At 30.9% G+C, this 17,843-nt stretch overlaps 1 protein-coding gene across 1 annotated transcript; it reads right to left on the bottom strand.

Annotated features, from left to right (window-relative positions):
* Positions 1-11,441: 11,441 nt before the first annotated feature.
* On the bottom strand, positions 11,442-17,457 carry LOC131854740 (eye-specific diacylglycerol kinase-like). Its single transcript, XM_059205882.1, has 4 exons — positions 17,368-17,457; positions 15,484-15,627; positions 12,356-13,089; positions 11,442-11,451 (listed from the first exon to the last, which is right to left on the bottom strand). The coding sequence occupies exons 1-4, from the start codon at positions 17,455-17,457 to the stop codon at positions 11,442-11,444; spliced, it is 978 nt and encodes a 325-aa protein (XP_059061865.1).
* Positions 17,458-17,843: the final 386 nt, after the last annotated feature.

Genomic DNA, 17,843 nt, shown 5'->3' with positions numbered 1-17,843 from the left:
CATGATTTACATGGTCATAATATATAAATTATAAAAGACATACTCGAATAAACAACAACAGTAATTTAAATTCCAAACACAAGTAACACCGCAAGAATAGCGAACATACTTTTAAATATAGAGAATCTTGTAAAATATACCCACTACAGCTCAGTATTAACCGTATTACGTCTTACGAGGAAGTATCATGGAGCGCAAATCACCGCTAAATATATTAACTTTGGCTTCTTAAAAAAATAATGACTATATTCCCAGATGGAGTAGTCAGAAGCAATGTGACGTATTCCGTTGTAGTCCGTTGAGATTTTTCCTGCTTCTTGATGCTCACTGATGTGAGTGTTTATACACTGTGTGAGTAGGTATAGTAACCGGAATTACCTCTACCTACCTAATTAGCTGAAGAAAATTTCAGCAAATGCTGTTCAATTATAATTATAAGTTAGCGCATATATATTCCTAGAATAAGTAGAGACCATATACGCATTCAAACTTTGATTGCGTATATGGTCTTTGAATTGTCTCTAAAAATAATTCACCCTTTACGCTATTTATAAATTGTCAAAATTATTATACTCAAGTTTTTTTAGCAAAACCTGGTTCTAAGAGCGGTTTTTTTTTAATATTTTATGCACGTATGAAAATGCTAAAGATTACATAATATTATATGCTAATGAGTTATATATTATAATAATTAATATATTAGATACAATTTTTATTAGCCCATCACCAGGCAACCACAGTATACAATTTTAGATTTTATATTTTAATTTATAAATACATTATAATGATAACCGTCTATTGCCCACTGCTGAATAATTATAATTGCTTTAGCCGTTATAAGGAAGGGTCCCGGACCAACTTGATATTAGCAGAGATAAAATAATATATTAGTGAGGGAAATCTTACCCTAAGTTTCCCGGTGCCGGTATGAAATTGCCACTTTCATGTTATTAAATCATTACCACCAATTCTTCTATTTATATTTACATGATTCAATAAAATTTTCATTTATATAATATATAATTTAATTCAATAAAACATTTAAAATACTTTCATATAAATAACATTTTTTTATATTAATATTTCCTTTCATATTTTATAAATCAAACCGCAAATAGGGCCTAACATCAAAGTGGCCTAATGTTTCATCTTAATTTTAGGAGAGCAAAATACGGTTATAATCTAATAACTGGGGTTATTTCAAAGTACCCCTGTATTACAAAGCTGTCCATCACGTCGCTACGCTACGTCTTTCACCTTGGGTTTGGGTCGAAGTATTTGTACACGATTTCGAATTATTTTACGTCAAAACGTCAAAATTAGATTTGTTATTATTTTAATCGTTCAAAATGTTGCGTAAATTCCAAATTTTACTTGTGTGTTGAATTGTTTATAAAAAATAATTTTAGATAAACATATAGTACCTATATAATAATAAGAAGTAGGTAATAGTAATATAATAATAAGTAATATTCTCGTATGTCGTCGTAAGAAGAGGATTTAAGCTATACCACAGATCAGATAATATTTCATACCTATACCAAGCACGCTAGGCTTCTTAGTACACGGGTTTTATATACTTTTCTTGCATATTGCACTTTGTTTCCTTCCCTTCCATAAGTCTCAAAACTTTGTATTTTTATTTTGTCACATACGTGATAAAAAAAATATTAAATTCAACTCAATAAGTTCTTGGAGATACTTATTTGATGATTTATTTATTTATTTCATTCCACACCTACATCTTTTTTTACAGGTCTTAGCCAATAGAGTAGAAAACATTCATTTTTAAATTAGTTGTAGTATAAGCTACAACTATAGATAAAGCGATCTTCGTGAATTCATTCAGAGAACAAGAAAATAGATAATAATATTTGTTAAGAAAATATTTGTACAAAGAATATTTGTTCCACTATATTGTACGCAGTGCTCTTGTGACCGGTGCTTTGCCGAGTAAGCCACACGCTTACCCGCGCGGCACAGCCAGCAGTTGCGGTCGACGACAACATATTTCCATACATATTTGTCGGGAACATACAACTTCACACAACTCAACACGGCTCAACTGGCTATTGTTAACTTTACCCCTAATCAATTTATATAAATATATAATATGTAGAATGGTGTGCCATACTTGTTAAAATAAAAATAAATAATAGCGTATTTTTTTGTTTCTTTTTCCACAGTACAAATCCTTTGTTTCCTCAATAACCTATGATTCTTTACGTTAATTTATATTTTAATATGTTAATTTTCTTACTTATTTAATATAAAGGCTTATGTTCATTTTTTGTACGTTATTCACATTGTACTTAATCTCTAATCTTTCGTCAAAATCGGAACTAGACAACTTACAAAAAATACATTAAAACTTACTATATATCTCTGTCCTTTATTTTTGACTTGATAATCATAGTAAATAATTCCACATTCCTCACAATTGGGCAACAATACATTTTTCACATGACATGATATGTTCTTCTGTAAGCTAGAATTGATTGAGTTCTGCTTATGTCACAAAACGTTATATTACCTCATCTTTGATTTAATATACTATTATACGTATCAATAAAGTGTTCAAACTGTCTGCTGTCAGTCTGTCAGCTCATGGTATCTATGAGAATAATAAAAGATAAAATAAATTGCTAATATCGAATAAGGATTATCATAAATAAAAGTAAGACTTTAATCAATTGGTTTACAAAAAAAATCGTTATAGAATTTCTAATGATGAGAATTATAACCAAATCAGCTCGAGGTCGACATAATAGTTAATAGTTATTGGATTTATATAAATAAGAATTTATTAGATCTTCTGGCTTATACAAAGTTTCTATCAATTTTGGTAAAGTTTAGGTCAACCGGGATTTGTCCAGAAGTTTCAAGATTTGAAACAAGCGTAGTTACTAATTGAAAAGATTGAGATAACATTTCATAAACAGTTACAGTCGCGTTTTCACTTATATTTCTATGTCCTATATTTAAATTACATTTTTATATGATGCCAGCAACGTATGTCTACATGAGAAAGCTGGGACAAAAGGAATTAAGTAACCGGAGAAACAAATTCTTAGGGACATTCACCTTAGTTTCTACTCAAGAATTTGCTTATGGACTTTGAATTCAGTATAAAATAGTAACATCATTTCTGAAGTTTTCGCAAAACCTATATAATTACTGACATGAATAATCTATGTGTGTTTCTTAGAAGATTTAATGCCCCATACTTAACAACTATCGAGATAGAAGCATATAAAAAGGTGCGAGTAACATGAGGATTTCTCTCTGAAAATATTATATACAAGGCACAGGGAACTATTTGTTATTACTTACTATTACCATATTATGTTATCTGTGCTATTACTATTAAACTGGCCAATACCAATAATACTAAACGGGTTGCTATGTTTCATTAGTTCTAATATAGAGATCAATAAAATATATTCTATATTAAATTAAACACAGTGAGATAAATTTAGTAACAATTATTAGTTAGGTAGTTACGGAGTTTATGCCAGATTGATATTGGGTTTCGAGATTTTTATATATAAGTAATATATATGTATAAGTGATGTAGGTATATATGTTAAGTTTGAATATTATTAACCGCTGGATATCAATATTACGATATTTGAGTTAGTGTACACTTACATTATATGTATTATACATATATACATATTTATTAAATACTGGTGTTAGTAGCATATCTATAACACTCTAAAATATTGTCTAATAATTACGGAATATGTAGACCATACATAATGATCATGGACAGCACAGATAACGGTTTACTTATAAAGTAATCAATACCGTGATTTATAAGAGTTAGCGCCGCCCTTATGAGAATTGAACCAAAATTGAATCTATGTAAAAGACTCCAATTATTTTAGAAACAATAACATGCCTAGATTTGGACAAAAATTGTCATATTTATATGAGGCGGGCATATATAACCTTCTTTAAAAAATAATCTATTCAAAATAACGCTTTCAAATATTTTAGGTGTGTTAAAAAAATTAGTTACATAGAATCATACAAAAATTCTTTTGTTCCTTATGACACAAGCATGGTTATACTCTAATAGCTGTATTACGTTATCTGTGTTTGTAGTACAGACAAATAGAAGTCTAAAGAGGAAGCAATCAGTTTTTCTCTATCTGTAAATAGGACGAAAACGTCCCTAATGACGGTAATTGGATATTTTCTAAGGAGACCACACTCGATGTATGAATGTGGACGTAATGAGGAAGTCATATAAATAGTTATATTGTGACCTCAAACTATGTCTTCATCTTTACATATTACTTTTTTTATTTTTATATAACAAAATGGGATCGTAACAAAAATAATCTTTTTTTTTCTAAAGTTTCTTTATTTTATACTAAAAAGAAAATATAATATTACAAAATGTAAGGCACCTCCTCTAATCCAAAACTTAATGATTTTTATACGAATTTTGTGACTCTTTCAATCCCTTGTTATACAATGTCATACTGTGCCCGTTAACGTGTTATGTAATTTATGGATCCCTATAAAAGTTGTATGTAGTTTTTCTTTCGGATTACTCTAATGTTGTTGGCCGTAGCTAATCTTTACACCTTCACCGGACAATAGGGGGCGAGTGCAGATGGCATTCCAAACCCGCGGAAGGACTTATGGATCGACTGAAGGCTAACTCCCGCCTGACGGATACGACTTTAGTCTGAGGGCACCGCTTGAGGTTCAAACCTTGGATCAGGTGGTCATAATTTCGATTGGACGGAGAATCGATTGGAGGGGCCATAAATAGTGCCACGGGAACTACAACTTGGATCAAGTGTTCAAAGTTTCAACAAAAGCTGTTTAAATCCTTACTAATATTATAAATGCGAAAGTTACTCTGTCTATCTGTCTGTCTGTCTGTCTCGCTTTCACGCCAAAACTACTGAACCGATTTAAATGAAATTTAGTACGCAGATAGTCTAGACGCAGAGGAAGGACATAGGCTACTTTTTAATGCGTAAAAAAGGGTTGTAAGGGGTTCAAAATTGAAATACAAGGTTATCTTTATGCGGTTGAATCCTTATTCGTCATCTTTTCATTTCACTAGCTAACAACCAATCAACACATCGCGTGCGTTTGCGCCATTCGCCATCTTTTCATTTCACTAGCTAACAACCAATCAACACATCGCGTGCGTTTGCGCCAATAAGGTATCCATCACAGAGAACAAAACCACAGATAACATAATGTAAAACGAAAGATCTTGCCGGAAACATGACGTTGACGTTTAGTGAAAATATTGTTTTTTGACACTTTTTTATGATAAAATCGTATATCGTGTGTATGTGTTTTTTCTTTAAACCTGAAATTGGCCGATTGCGAGACAAATTTGGCGATTTTTTTTATTAATTTATTTTACGGCTCTGGATACAAGCCCAGTAAATTTTACAATATAAATTACAAAAATTAAAGTCAATGTCCAATGTTAAATAATAATAAATGTCAAATGTTGTTTCCCTGTTCTGACAAACTTAAAAAAAAAAACTTAACAATCACAATTTCTTCACATTTTATTATTTACATTTTTTAAAGAATGTTGTGGTGTGGCACTATCCGAAATTAAATTATTTACCCATTTTTGTATGTTATACAGAAATAATGTGTGGGTGTTTATTTAAAAAGCATTAACACAAAATTAATAAAGTATAGGTATTAATAAATATATGGTTGTTGTATCAAAATAGAATTTTCTTATTTTTCACTAAAATAAAAACTAACTGTCTTTTTTATAAAATAAATGACCTTTTCATTGTGCCATATATTATGGAACTATTTAAATTATTATTTAAATAGTTCCATAATATATGGCACTATTTAAATTAATATTTAGAAACAAAATGTTGGTTTTTAGATTAAATAATAGTAGATTAATACTGTAAAATTATTATTTGTACGGAAACGATAAAAATATATTTTTGTGCTGCGACAAAAACTAATATTATAAATGTGAAAGTAACTCTGTCTGTCTGTCTCGCTTTCACGCCAAAACTACTGAACCGATTTGAATGAAATTTGGTATACAGATAGTCTAGACCCTGAGAACGGACATAGGCTACTTTTTAATGCGAAAAAAGGGTTGTAAGGGGTTAAAAGGGGGATGAAATATTGTATGGAAGAATCGTCATTTTTGAAGCTAGAAGCTTGAAACTTATTTTTGAGGCTGTTGATTAAATATAAATAAATATGACATTCATTGTTTGTAAAAAAATTACCCTAAGGGGGTAAAATAAAATAGGGGATGCAAGTTTTTATGTAAACACGTCAATTTTGAAGCTAGAAGCTTGAATCTTATTGTTGAATATTAAATATAAATACATATGACATTCATTGTTTGTAAAAAATACCCTTAAGGGGGTAAAATAGGGGATGCAATAAAAATCGTCATTTTTGGCTAGAAACTTATTTTTGCGGCTCTTGATTAAATATAAATACATATGACAATCATTGTTTGTAAAAAAATTACCCTGTAAAATAAAATAGGGGATGCAAGTTTTTATGTCATTTTTTGAAGCTAGAAACTTGAATCTTATTGTTGAGACTGTTGATTAAATATAAATACATATGACATTCATTGTTTGTAAAAAAATTACCCTTAAGGGGGTAAAATAAAATAGGGGATGCAAGTTTTTATGTAAAATCGTCATTTTTGAAGCTAGAAGCTTATTTTTGCGGCTGTTGATTAAATATAAATACATATGACAATCATTGTTTGTAAAAAAATTACCCTTAAGGGGGTAAAATAAAATAGAGGATGCAAGTTTTTATGTAAAATCGTCATTTTTGGAGCTAGAAACTTATTTTTGAGGCTGTTGATTAAATATAAAGACATATGACATTTATTGTTTGTAAAAAAATTACCCTTAAGGGGGTAAAATAAAATAGGGGATGCAAGTTTTTATGTAAAATCGTCATTTTTGAAGCTAGAAACTTATTTTTGGGGCTGTTGATTAAATATAAATACATATGACATTCAATGTTTGTAAAATTTTTACTCTTAGGGGGAGGGGGGGGGGTAGTAAAATAAAATAGGGAATGAAAGTTATTGTGGAAATTTGCTGTTTGTGTGGTTGTGGAAGCTAGAACGATTAAACTTTTTTCTTTATCTTTTTAGGGTTAGTTTATTAAATACCTTAATGATATTATAAATGTGAAAGTAACTTTGTCTGTTTGTCTCGCTTACACGCCAAAAATACTGAACCGATTTAAATTGAAATTTGAAACAGACAGAGATAGATTAGATCCTGAGAAAGGACATAGGTTACTTTTTAAAGTGAAAAAGGGTTGCAAGAGGATTGAAAGGGTAGATCCAAGGTTATATAGATGTATCGTCATGTTTAAAGCTAGAAGCTTGAAATTTATTTTTTAGCCTATTGATTAAATATTTATTTTTACTTTTTATCATTTTTGAAGCTAAAACGATGAAACTTATTTATTTGACTTATATTGTGTTAATTGTGTTAAATATTTTTTCATTATTTACGCGGACGAAGTCGCGGGTACAGCTAGTAATAAAATATAAATACAGCAATACATTATACTATTGACTTGAAATTAGGTATAAATCAATGTAGGACGTAGAAGGAATATAGGAAGTATAATATATGTATAATATAGGAAGTAGTTTTGAGACATTTAATAACTAGGTTTTATAGATAGTATGTATAAATTAATTGTAATATTCAACAACAAAGACTCGCTTCTTTTTATATTAAACTACAAATGATATTTAAAACAGGTAAATAATATATAAATATTGTTTTAATACCAACGAGAGAGTATACCAATATTATATATCAATATTTATTTAGATTATGAATGAGATTTTAAAGTTCATTTGAATAAAGAATGAGTTCTGCTATTAAATTAAATATTCCTAGTAACACGAATTTCAAATTATTTATTATTGAAATACTAAAATAAACGCGAATTAAGTTGATAAAAAACTTACTTGTATCTTTTATATGTACAAAAGAATATAAAACTATTATTTTTATTGTCCAATTGCAGGTAATATCAAAATATCGCTATTGGGTAATAAAAAAGAATGGTTTTAGTGGAGTGACATATATATAAAAATAACTATTAATTTCGTATCGCACATGGCATGCATACAATATTTAAAGTAATTTAAGTTAAGCCTAAAAACTGTCAGGTTATTTGAGATATTTTGTTATAAAATTTATAATAAATTTTATAACAAAATATCTATAAAAAATTTGACGAAATATTTTTCATGTATATGAGCATCCAACCATTATACATTTAATGTCCATCTAAATATTTTATCAGAATTTATAAACGAGTATTATAAGTTACATTATAATACATAAGTAATAATAATTGATATAATTGTAACATTGTATTAATGTAAAAGATTTAGGAAATAATATGTCCGTATTTTATATATTATTATCGATTCGTACGGGTAGTAGGAAACTGTATTATATTTATATCGAAATATTCGTCAGGAATTACCCTGTTGAAGGATTAAAACCGCCTGAAAATCCTTTTTATATTATATTTCTAAAAGAAAAACGAATTATTCAGTGTATGGTAAAATATTGACAATAAAAAAATTATATAATTTTAATGTTAACATAGATTTGTTAAATTAAAACTGCTACGAAATAATGTCAACCACACACACACACGTAGTAATTACTACCATACTTTTAGAATTAGAGTCGTTAGAATATTTACCTATCCATTACATTTCTGCGATGAAGGCGAATAGGTGCTATTGGTAAAATCTTATAAAAATATTATCAGCGATTTAATTGTAAAAATGTATACAAAAACTATGGATACTAAAATTATTTAATTATTATTTAAAAATAATCTCCTAAGTATCAGTGTATAATAAGGAATTCCATTAACATCTAAATATTATCTATTAACTTTTGCGGTTCAATAATTCTAATTAATTTGTTGAAAGTAATGGATGCGAAAATGTACTTAAATTTTTAGATAATCCTTATAAAAAGTTGCATTTATTGTGTTCTCGAGCAGAAATGTTTTAAGCGGAGTGGTTTTACGTGTTCAGGTATTAAAAATAATAAAATGAGTACGTTTATATGATAATAATGTAGGTATACCTAGTTCTGTTTTAATGTGGATAAATTAATATTTATTTTGATAAACAAAGGTTTTGTGCTAAAACAATACACCCTTTCTCGGGTTAGATAGCAATAGCATAAATAAGAGAGTAATAGTTACGAACGGTTCTATTTGTATGAATGCGTGGGATGATTATTGTCGTCCAGTCTTATTCGGGTATTCCAAAAGTAGCTTAAGCGTAAACTACTATAATACTCCCAGAGAATATCTATTATTAAATCGATTCAAGAAGTGCGAAGACTGAAAGAACAGTTCCTATCGTCTCAGAATAGGCTGAGCCTTTCCTTATGAGGTGAGGATATAATCAACTATTACCATACTCGTCAGGGAAATTTATTTCAAGTTTTCCTCCTGTTATGTGCTTTGTACCCTATTACGATATCGTAGGGATCAAATGGAGTGGTAAAACATTTTTTCTTACATCATTACAACTAACACGGGCTATATAACAAATAAAAGTGGATACTATAAATGTTTTGTACGAAATTATTTTTCTTCAATATCAAAGTAATAATTATTTATTGTACTAATTAGTAATAATATTATAAACGTGAAAGTCTATGTAGTTAAGTACTGTCTATTTGTCACCTTTTCATGACAAAATATCTAAATGTGAGTAATGAAACTCACATTTAGATATCTATTTAAAAGCAAATGAACTCGCAGATAAGATTAAAATATATAAACAAATTAAAAAATAAAGACATGTACGTACTAGATAAATAAAATTCAGGTCTGGTTAAAATTAGTAATTATGGATTAGGAAAATGGTTTACTGTATATTTAAATGGACTATATATTTATTAAGTACTTGTTCATTCAGATTGAAAGAAAATTGGCTAGCTATACTAATTTCATTCTTGTTTATATTCTTTGACATGATGTAAATCATGATTTAGTAGCTACATTAAACGAAGTAAACTAACAGATCACAATTTATTTGTACAAAGATCGGTATGTAAACACACTCTAAATAGTAATGCAAACCGAATGAGGTCAGACAATAGCTATGCCAATCACAGATCCTAAAATAATGTTTATCGTAGCATAGATGAATAAAATTTAGCGATTGATCATATAAAAACAATGAACCTTATTTGTGTGATTTAATTTTACGAAAAAGTAACGGGAAACAATAATAAATAAAAATATTTCTTTTTGTAGTAACAGATAATAATGATTTTATTTAGACAATAAAAATAGACATAAGTAAAAAAAGAAGGGGTTATGTCGTAATGTGCATTTCGTTTTTCGTAATGTCGTTTTCGAAAGTTATTCGTATTTTAATAAATTTTATTACCAGATTTATGTTTCGACAAAGTTAAAAAACTTTGTAAAAAATCATCTACGTCAGTCTCGTTTACTTCAGCCGACAAGTAGCTTGCCTTGTAAGATAAAATTATATATAAGTAAGTTATAAATAGGTAATTATGAAATTACAGGATAAGAGACATGATGCCTTAGACCTCCGGAATGGCAATACATAAGTGGTATATTACGTGCATTACATATTAACATGATGTCTTTAGTAGTCCTTGTTATATATGTGTATTGGTGATAGTTACCACTTACCAACGCATAGGTGATCACTTTTTTGCCATTACAATTACATAATGAAAAAGTATCTTCATCAATCTGCAGTAGTTATCTCTTGCAGAAGAACATGAAATTATGTCGTCTCTTATGTCTATAAATTATAATGTTATAAACATTATAGATATAGCGGTTATCCTTCCTTGTATCTAATTGTGGAGTGGTATTAGGGGATTATGAAGTTATTAGGGCCCCTTTTCGAAGTACATTTGAAATACAAAGGGTATTTTCTTATGAAATTAATTATTCCATATGTATTAACTGTGGGTACCTAAATCGATACCATTACGTAAGATTAGTTATAAAATAATAAAAACTGTAAATGAAATAACAATATAATACCCATGGAGTCGACAAGATGTCAGTTTGACAATACAGTATGTGCAAAGTTAATAGTATAAAGAAATCAAGTTCTAAGCTTCGAATAATACTCATGAAACTGAATTCATTTCATTATATTATTTTAGATGTAAAGCCTGAAAATAAATATTCATCACTTTATACGAAATTGATCTCATGGCCCAGTCATATATAACACGAAATGTTCAAAAATCTATTTCAGTATCTCAATCTCAACAAAGTTAATCAGTTTAATATATTTAACTTGGACTTTTGTCTTGATATATCTTTTACGACTGCCTGACTGATTGTGATATCCACGATATAACTTTTTCCTACAATATAGGATGTCAATTCCAACTGAAATCGTAAATAATTTGATACTCTACTAAAACAAATATGATATACGTATACATCTTCCAATATAGTCGAAAAGTAAAGTCTGGACGTAGAGTAATTTATATAATCCAAATAAAAGATATTGTATATAAAAAAAATAATAGATGCTTTCTGAACTCAAAAAACATTATTGCCTTTAAGAATAACAGTAAAAAATATTTATTTTTGACTCGTACCAAATTACAATTTATTTAAAACAATAGTAAACCAATTAAGTATTTGAAATACTTAAATGGCTATTCAAATTATTTTCCTAATTTCAAGCCTTCAATCTTTACAATCTACCAAGGGGCATGATTAAATAAACAATAGCGCGCGGTGGTTGAAATGCCTTAATTTTCCTTGATAGCGACAAATTACTGCGCGATCCACTTCGAGTTTCGATTTACTGTTTTAATTATGGTTGCTTGTTATCTATCCATCTAAATGTAGATTGCTCAATTCAACAATAGCATAAATACAATAGTCTATAAGATGAGATGAAAAAAAATCGTTAATTTTAATTATTGATTGATTTAGTATTGCCACACATTCATACTAAAATATCAGTCTCAGAACATGTTAATTTCGATGTATTTTTTGTTAAATTTTCGAATACAAAAATAATGTTAAATGAATGTTTCACGACACTTATACGACTTGATGTGGAGGCTCTCAGAGCATTAAATATTTATGTTTTATACGTGTATAACAGATAACGCTCTTAAGTGAAAATACTTTACGAAAAATATTTTAATCTGAATTTGTACGAAATTTTGTATATTTTATTTAAGGTTTAAAATAAAAAGAAAATAAAAAAAAAAAGGTCATATATATAAAAAAAATAGAATTTATTTGTTTACACAGATTACATATTAGTACTAACCTGGTCTCTGGTTGAACAGGTGGTGCAGGTATTGATTCTTCGGGCTCTTGGGCTTGTGTTGGAAGTGGAGGCGGCACTTGTGCTGAAGTTAATGCTAGTGCTTTGTAACGAGACTGCTCAGCCGTCGGTAAAACGATATCTACCGATCTCGAGCGTAATCCAGTCCCCGGAACTGTCAAATTATTTCCCGTGCCATTTATTTCTTCAGCTCTCGGACCACCAGACACTTTTGAGAAGCAAGAATCCACTGACGCCGCACGATCACGTTTAAGTTCAGGTACAGCTAAATAAATATCGTGGACTAAAGTATCTCTTGCGACATTGGTCGCGCCTTCTTCTGAAGCTCTCACATTTTCCAAAGAACTGCCCGTGGGTTCAACAAAAAATGCTTCTTGTCTTGATATGGAGCGTCGTCGCTGAGGCAAAATAGGTGGCTCATCGCTCGGCGGTTGCAGTTCAAACGATGGAGCGCCGGGTGACGGAGGTGGTGACTGTGGTGGGGGTGGTGGCCTAATAGTTCTTGGAGGCGGAGGTGGAGCGAGTAACACTCGTGGAGCTTCACATTCACTTTCATCTTCGTCATCATCATCCTCAGCCGATGAAGAAGCGAGCGGTCGTTCAGGCGTGACACGTTCTTCGCTACGGCGTGCTAGCCATGTTTCCATATGTCGACAATGCACGCATGGTGGTGGAGTGCCTTTGCCTGACCGACGTCTCGACCAGATACGAGGGACCTGAGTACAAAAGTATAATAATAAAATTTAGCGTGTTATGTGAGATAAGGGTAGCCAGAGGTATTATCAGTAGTTGACGTAATGATGAACTCGACACTTAAAATACCCACATATAGATGAGTGAGTTTGTATGTCTGTATGTATTTGAATTCAACGTGGCAGGGGACGAGACTGCCACCTTTAATTGAATTTTGGTTTCATTATTGTCGTTTCCTTCTCCGGAGAGTCAGTTGGAACAATAAATTGATACACACAGTTTTTTTATGTCTACCAGAATAAAACTTCATAGTTTTTTAGTGTACGACGGAGTACTTAATCTAGACCACGCGCTTAATTTAACTATATACTTAATTTTGCAGTCGAGCATATAAGCTCATAATTTTTTATTTATTATCTCTTGCGGTAATTAGGTCGCCCTTGTTTAATTTGTTGGTTCTATAACGTTGGCAGCAATAAAGAATACTGTTTATTTACTAAATGCACCGTAAAGATAAATTATTATTACTTATCTAAGTATATTAAATACATATTTGTGTATATATATAGTATTATTTATTTATATAATTAATGCATCTTATTGCACGATTGTAGCAGACTCACTGATGAATTTTCATATTATTTTTAAGTTTTATTTTAAAACATTATATTATGTATATCTATCGTATTAGTCGCAGATATATCGTCAGATACCTCAGCTTCAACGATTATATCTTCTTGTTATCACTTATAAAACTTTGTTTCCATCACTCCACAATTCCTGTCATTTAAATGTTGACTGGAAAATCGCTCTTGTTCTATAAGTCCGCCATTGTACTAAGTTTTATTATATAATGCAGTATTACAAACAAAATTTAGAACTTACAGTAAACATATCAAAGAGACGTATATAATGTAAGTCCTTACTGACAAGACTCAACTAATTACCATGATGGCCCTAAATAGCAACCTACTGATAGTTATCAATAATTTCCTACTTATCTACTAAACAAAAGAGGTTGCAATGTGTGATTCTGAAACAAAGAAAGATACCATATGTATTTATTAACAACCCTAGTGATTTGTGAGCTCTGCCCATAACGGAAGAAAATATACGAGAGTGTGAATTCCCAAAGGCGAATGTCTTGGTTTGTGTCATCAACTATATAATATTATTAATATATTTTTATATTAAGGTAAGTTATAGATTTGCTATAGGATAAACAAAATACACCACCAACTTATGTGTTTAAAACAAACTGTATACTAAGCTGAAAATTTAATTAATACTTTTTGTTTCGCCAAACGTGATTAATGTCTTTAAGTTTGCCGCTATCTGTGCCAGACAAAGCCACCGAGTAATGTAGACTGTCAGTAGATGTTGTTTTCACTTTATTGAAACACTATCTCCCGTGAGTACATCTGCTATTTTTATGACAGAAGGTAGCCTATATCTATCTTTACGACAGATTTCATTGAGATCGTTTAGCCGTTTAGCCGTAAGACATCTGAACGGTTCAACGATTATAATAAATAACAGACAGACACAATATTTCATTTACTGTAGTAGTATCTGATCATAACTTTGTCCGTTTAACCATAATTAATGGATATAAATAGTAGTGTATGTACTCCATTCTAAATATTACGTAAATTACAAAGTTGGTGTAAATGGCGCAAAAACGTATCAAAGAAAACTAACTATTTACATATTTTTTATTTTACTTCTTCACGTTAACTACTATTACTTGATTATATTTATATAAATAAAGCATTCACATGTACACAGTTTGGTGACTCAAACACCTTTGAGCCTTGTAACCGTGAATGTGAATGCCTTTTTGTAAAGCGTAATTACAGAGGTAGTAATTATAAAAGTCACTATAGCGGCTCGTTTTATTTTAAATTTTACATTTTTTCAGACTTTCACCGTACTTCATATATAGCATTATATGAAATACGGTAAAATGTAGGTACGTCCTAAACCCATTTCGATTTTTTATTCTAATTATTAATAATTATTAATAACAAACACCCAGGATAATTTACACAGTCCCATCTAGTCCCAAATTAAGCAGAGTTTGTATTAACAGTGACTACACGACAGATAAAATATTTAAGAATCCTTTTCTAAAAATTAATGTATTAAATATATATATATATATATATCTACACACTTGTATACATATGTGTACATAGAAAACACCTAAATAAATTCAAATAATCGTACTTACAAATACAAATGTTTGCATTTTACCAGAATTGACCAGCTAATATACATATTGTTATTGTCTTAAGCCGCTCGATCTCTGCGGCCGTCAATATAAATAGAAGTAAATTTTATGGAAGAATCATAAAAGTACTTAACTTATTTGCCTCACATGTAAAATTATAATACAATAGCGTTATTGTACTTACTTCAAGATAAGTGCCAGAGTCGTCTGATCCGGCGGAGTCAAAGGAGCGGCTGCGCGCGCCTGGTTGCGGCACCGCAAGTAACCCACTGGTGCTCGCGCCGCGCGCAGCCTCCAACTGTATTTCATCGAATGACGCCGACCGGACCTGAACATATGTAATAGAAATAAAAATATATTTTTTATGGTCTTGGAATTAGAAGCAGATTGATGGCCCACCTTGGGTTGTTAGTACTCGTATTGTGGAGTAATAAACCCATTGCTAGTAATGCACGATGTCAGGTTGACCTCCACGTGGTTTCCTCTGGAAACTATCGTGATAAATTCATAAGGCTAACTGACCTGACTTTATGCTTATCCTATCATTCTCTACTGGTAACCCCCTCCAGCGAAAACCATTATCATCATAAGAAAAAAAAACTATGTAGCAACCGCCTGTATATATGAATAGCACAAATGGACATAACGTCATTATGTGATGTTCATAGTACCCCTCGCGCATTGCTATGTGATCTAAGGCGTATTAAGGTGTCATGTCGTACCCTGTAATTTCAATGGCCCATAACCGAAATACAGCGCCATAACAAATTGCTTGGCTGCAAAAATAGATCAGGAATGATCACGTTGACGACTTTGTACAAAGTTCACCTAGGTTATCATTATTTGGACATTCTTAAATCAAATTACTATGTTAATTAAATTTTGTTATTTTTTTTTAGTATACGTAGAACGGAAGGAATAGGTACATTTCGTTCCGTTCTACGTATACTAAAAAAATTAAAAATCTGATATAACCTTATTCTACCACTTTCTCTTAATTAAGAAATTCCCATGGTAACAGGAGATGATAGGCTTTATGGTAGTTTTATGGATTATAAATTTCGTAGAGTAAATTGAAAAATACGTATCAACAACTAATCTTATTTCAATAATCTACTGTTTAACGATCGGTATAGAACATTCTGCAGAGTTATAATTATTTGTTGTTTCTTTCAAAGATTTAGACGTAGTGTATAGAGTCGTTCTGAATCTAAGACAGCTAACTATTCTGTATTATTCTTATTAAAAATCAATAAATATCTGAGGCCTCAGCCCAGGACTTCTAACCTCCAATTTAGAACAAAGTGCCGACAGTCAAAACCGCATATGCTGGTATTGTGATACGAAGGAAGGTTATCAAAATTCTTTTAATATAAGTATAGTGAGTTTAAATTGTTAACACATAATTTAGATTTAATTTTTAATCGATAATCAAATTGACGTCAAGCTACCAATAGTCAATGCATGACATGCCTACCTTCATTGAGTAATTTGCATAAAACGTAGGAGTTAGCCAAGCTTACCGCTGTCTCTCGGTATTCCAGAATCAGTCAGAAATATAAATTGGCATCCGAAGATTTCTTTTTTAATTTTTAAAATTATATTTACACCACTATATATATATATATATAGTTGTTCAATACCTTAGTCTTAAGAAATGCCAACAAATTATGCAGTCCACATCATGTCACGTATGGTATTTTTTTAAAATTAAGGGTTTCGGGCTCGGAATATAGTCGATACTCGATACTTTCCAAAGGAGATATTTCGTTTATGCACGGATGGCCTATAACCACACAGGATACTTTCTTCTGCTTGCTAAGCAGAAGAATGTATCCTGTGTGGTTATGCAAATTCTTGTTGAGGTGATTTTGCCATGTATTTATTCAATTTGTAGTATCCAGTGAGGGTCCTAACCATGATGTATGTATTGCTTTTACTCCACATGTGGTACGGTCGATCGTCGTTGAGATCTTTTCGGGAGGCCTTTGTTCAGCAATGGACGTCTTCCAGACTGAGATGATGATGATGATGAGGTGTTATGGATAGTGAGCTTAGTAAAATTCACCTGCTTGGGCACTTCGAGGCTGCTTTGCGTCTTCATGTCGGCGGGTGTGGGCGTGCGAGACCTTTTGAATGTGGTGCGCAGGCGCTGCATGGCGGCCGGGGCGGGCTGTGCGCGCGCTCCTCATGTCGCGGGCAGACCCCCGCCCCGCCGCCGCCGCCCGCGCCCCTGGCGCACCACACCCTTACCACTACACACATCAAACACAACACACTATAAACCAGTTCATATAAATTATGTTGCTATAGTAATATAAAAACTATATATACCACTGCCACTAATTAAAGCATATAAAATCTTCTCAATCCTTAATTTAGACATACATATTTATATGGAAATAAATATCATAAATATGTAGTACTTACAATTTTTTTGTACTGATATGTCGAGAATTTTGTTATTATAAATACTATATATTAAGTCAACTCGGCTAATTATTTAAATACGCTTGCCTGATACTTTTAAATTACTTCTCATAA

This window comes from Achroia grisella, unplaced genomic scaffold (assembly GCF_030625045.1).
Source record: "Achroia grisella isolate CSIRO2021 unplaced genomic scaffold, CSIRO_AGI_Agris_v1 utg1245, whole genome shotgun sequence".
Lineage (NCBI taxonomy): Eukaryota > Metazoa > Arthropoda > Insecta > Lepidoptera > Pyralidae > Achroia > Achroia grisella.
This window is presented reverse-complemented; position numbering and strand designations above follow the sequence as displayed.

What these genes read in the sequence shown, in the direction of transcription:
- LOC131854740 (XM_059205882.1), bottom strand. Translation starts at nt 17,457, where the DNA reads ATGCAGCGCCTGCGCACCACATTCAAAAGGTCTCGCACGCCCACACCC. An exon ending in GCCTCGAAGTGCCCAAGCAG is followed by an intron (nt 15,628 to 17,367) that starts GTGAATTTTACT and finishes ACATATGTTCAG; the next exon opens with GTCCGGTCGGCGTCATTCGA. An exon ending in ACTCTGGCACTTATCTTGAA is followed by an intron (nt 13,090 to 15,483) that starts GTAAGTACAATA and finishes TTTTGTACTCAG; the next exon opens with GTCCCTCGTATCTGGTCGAG.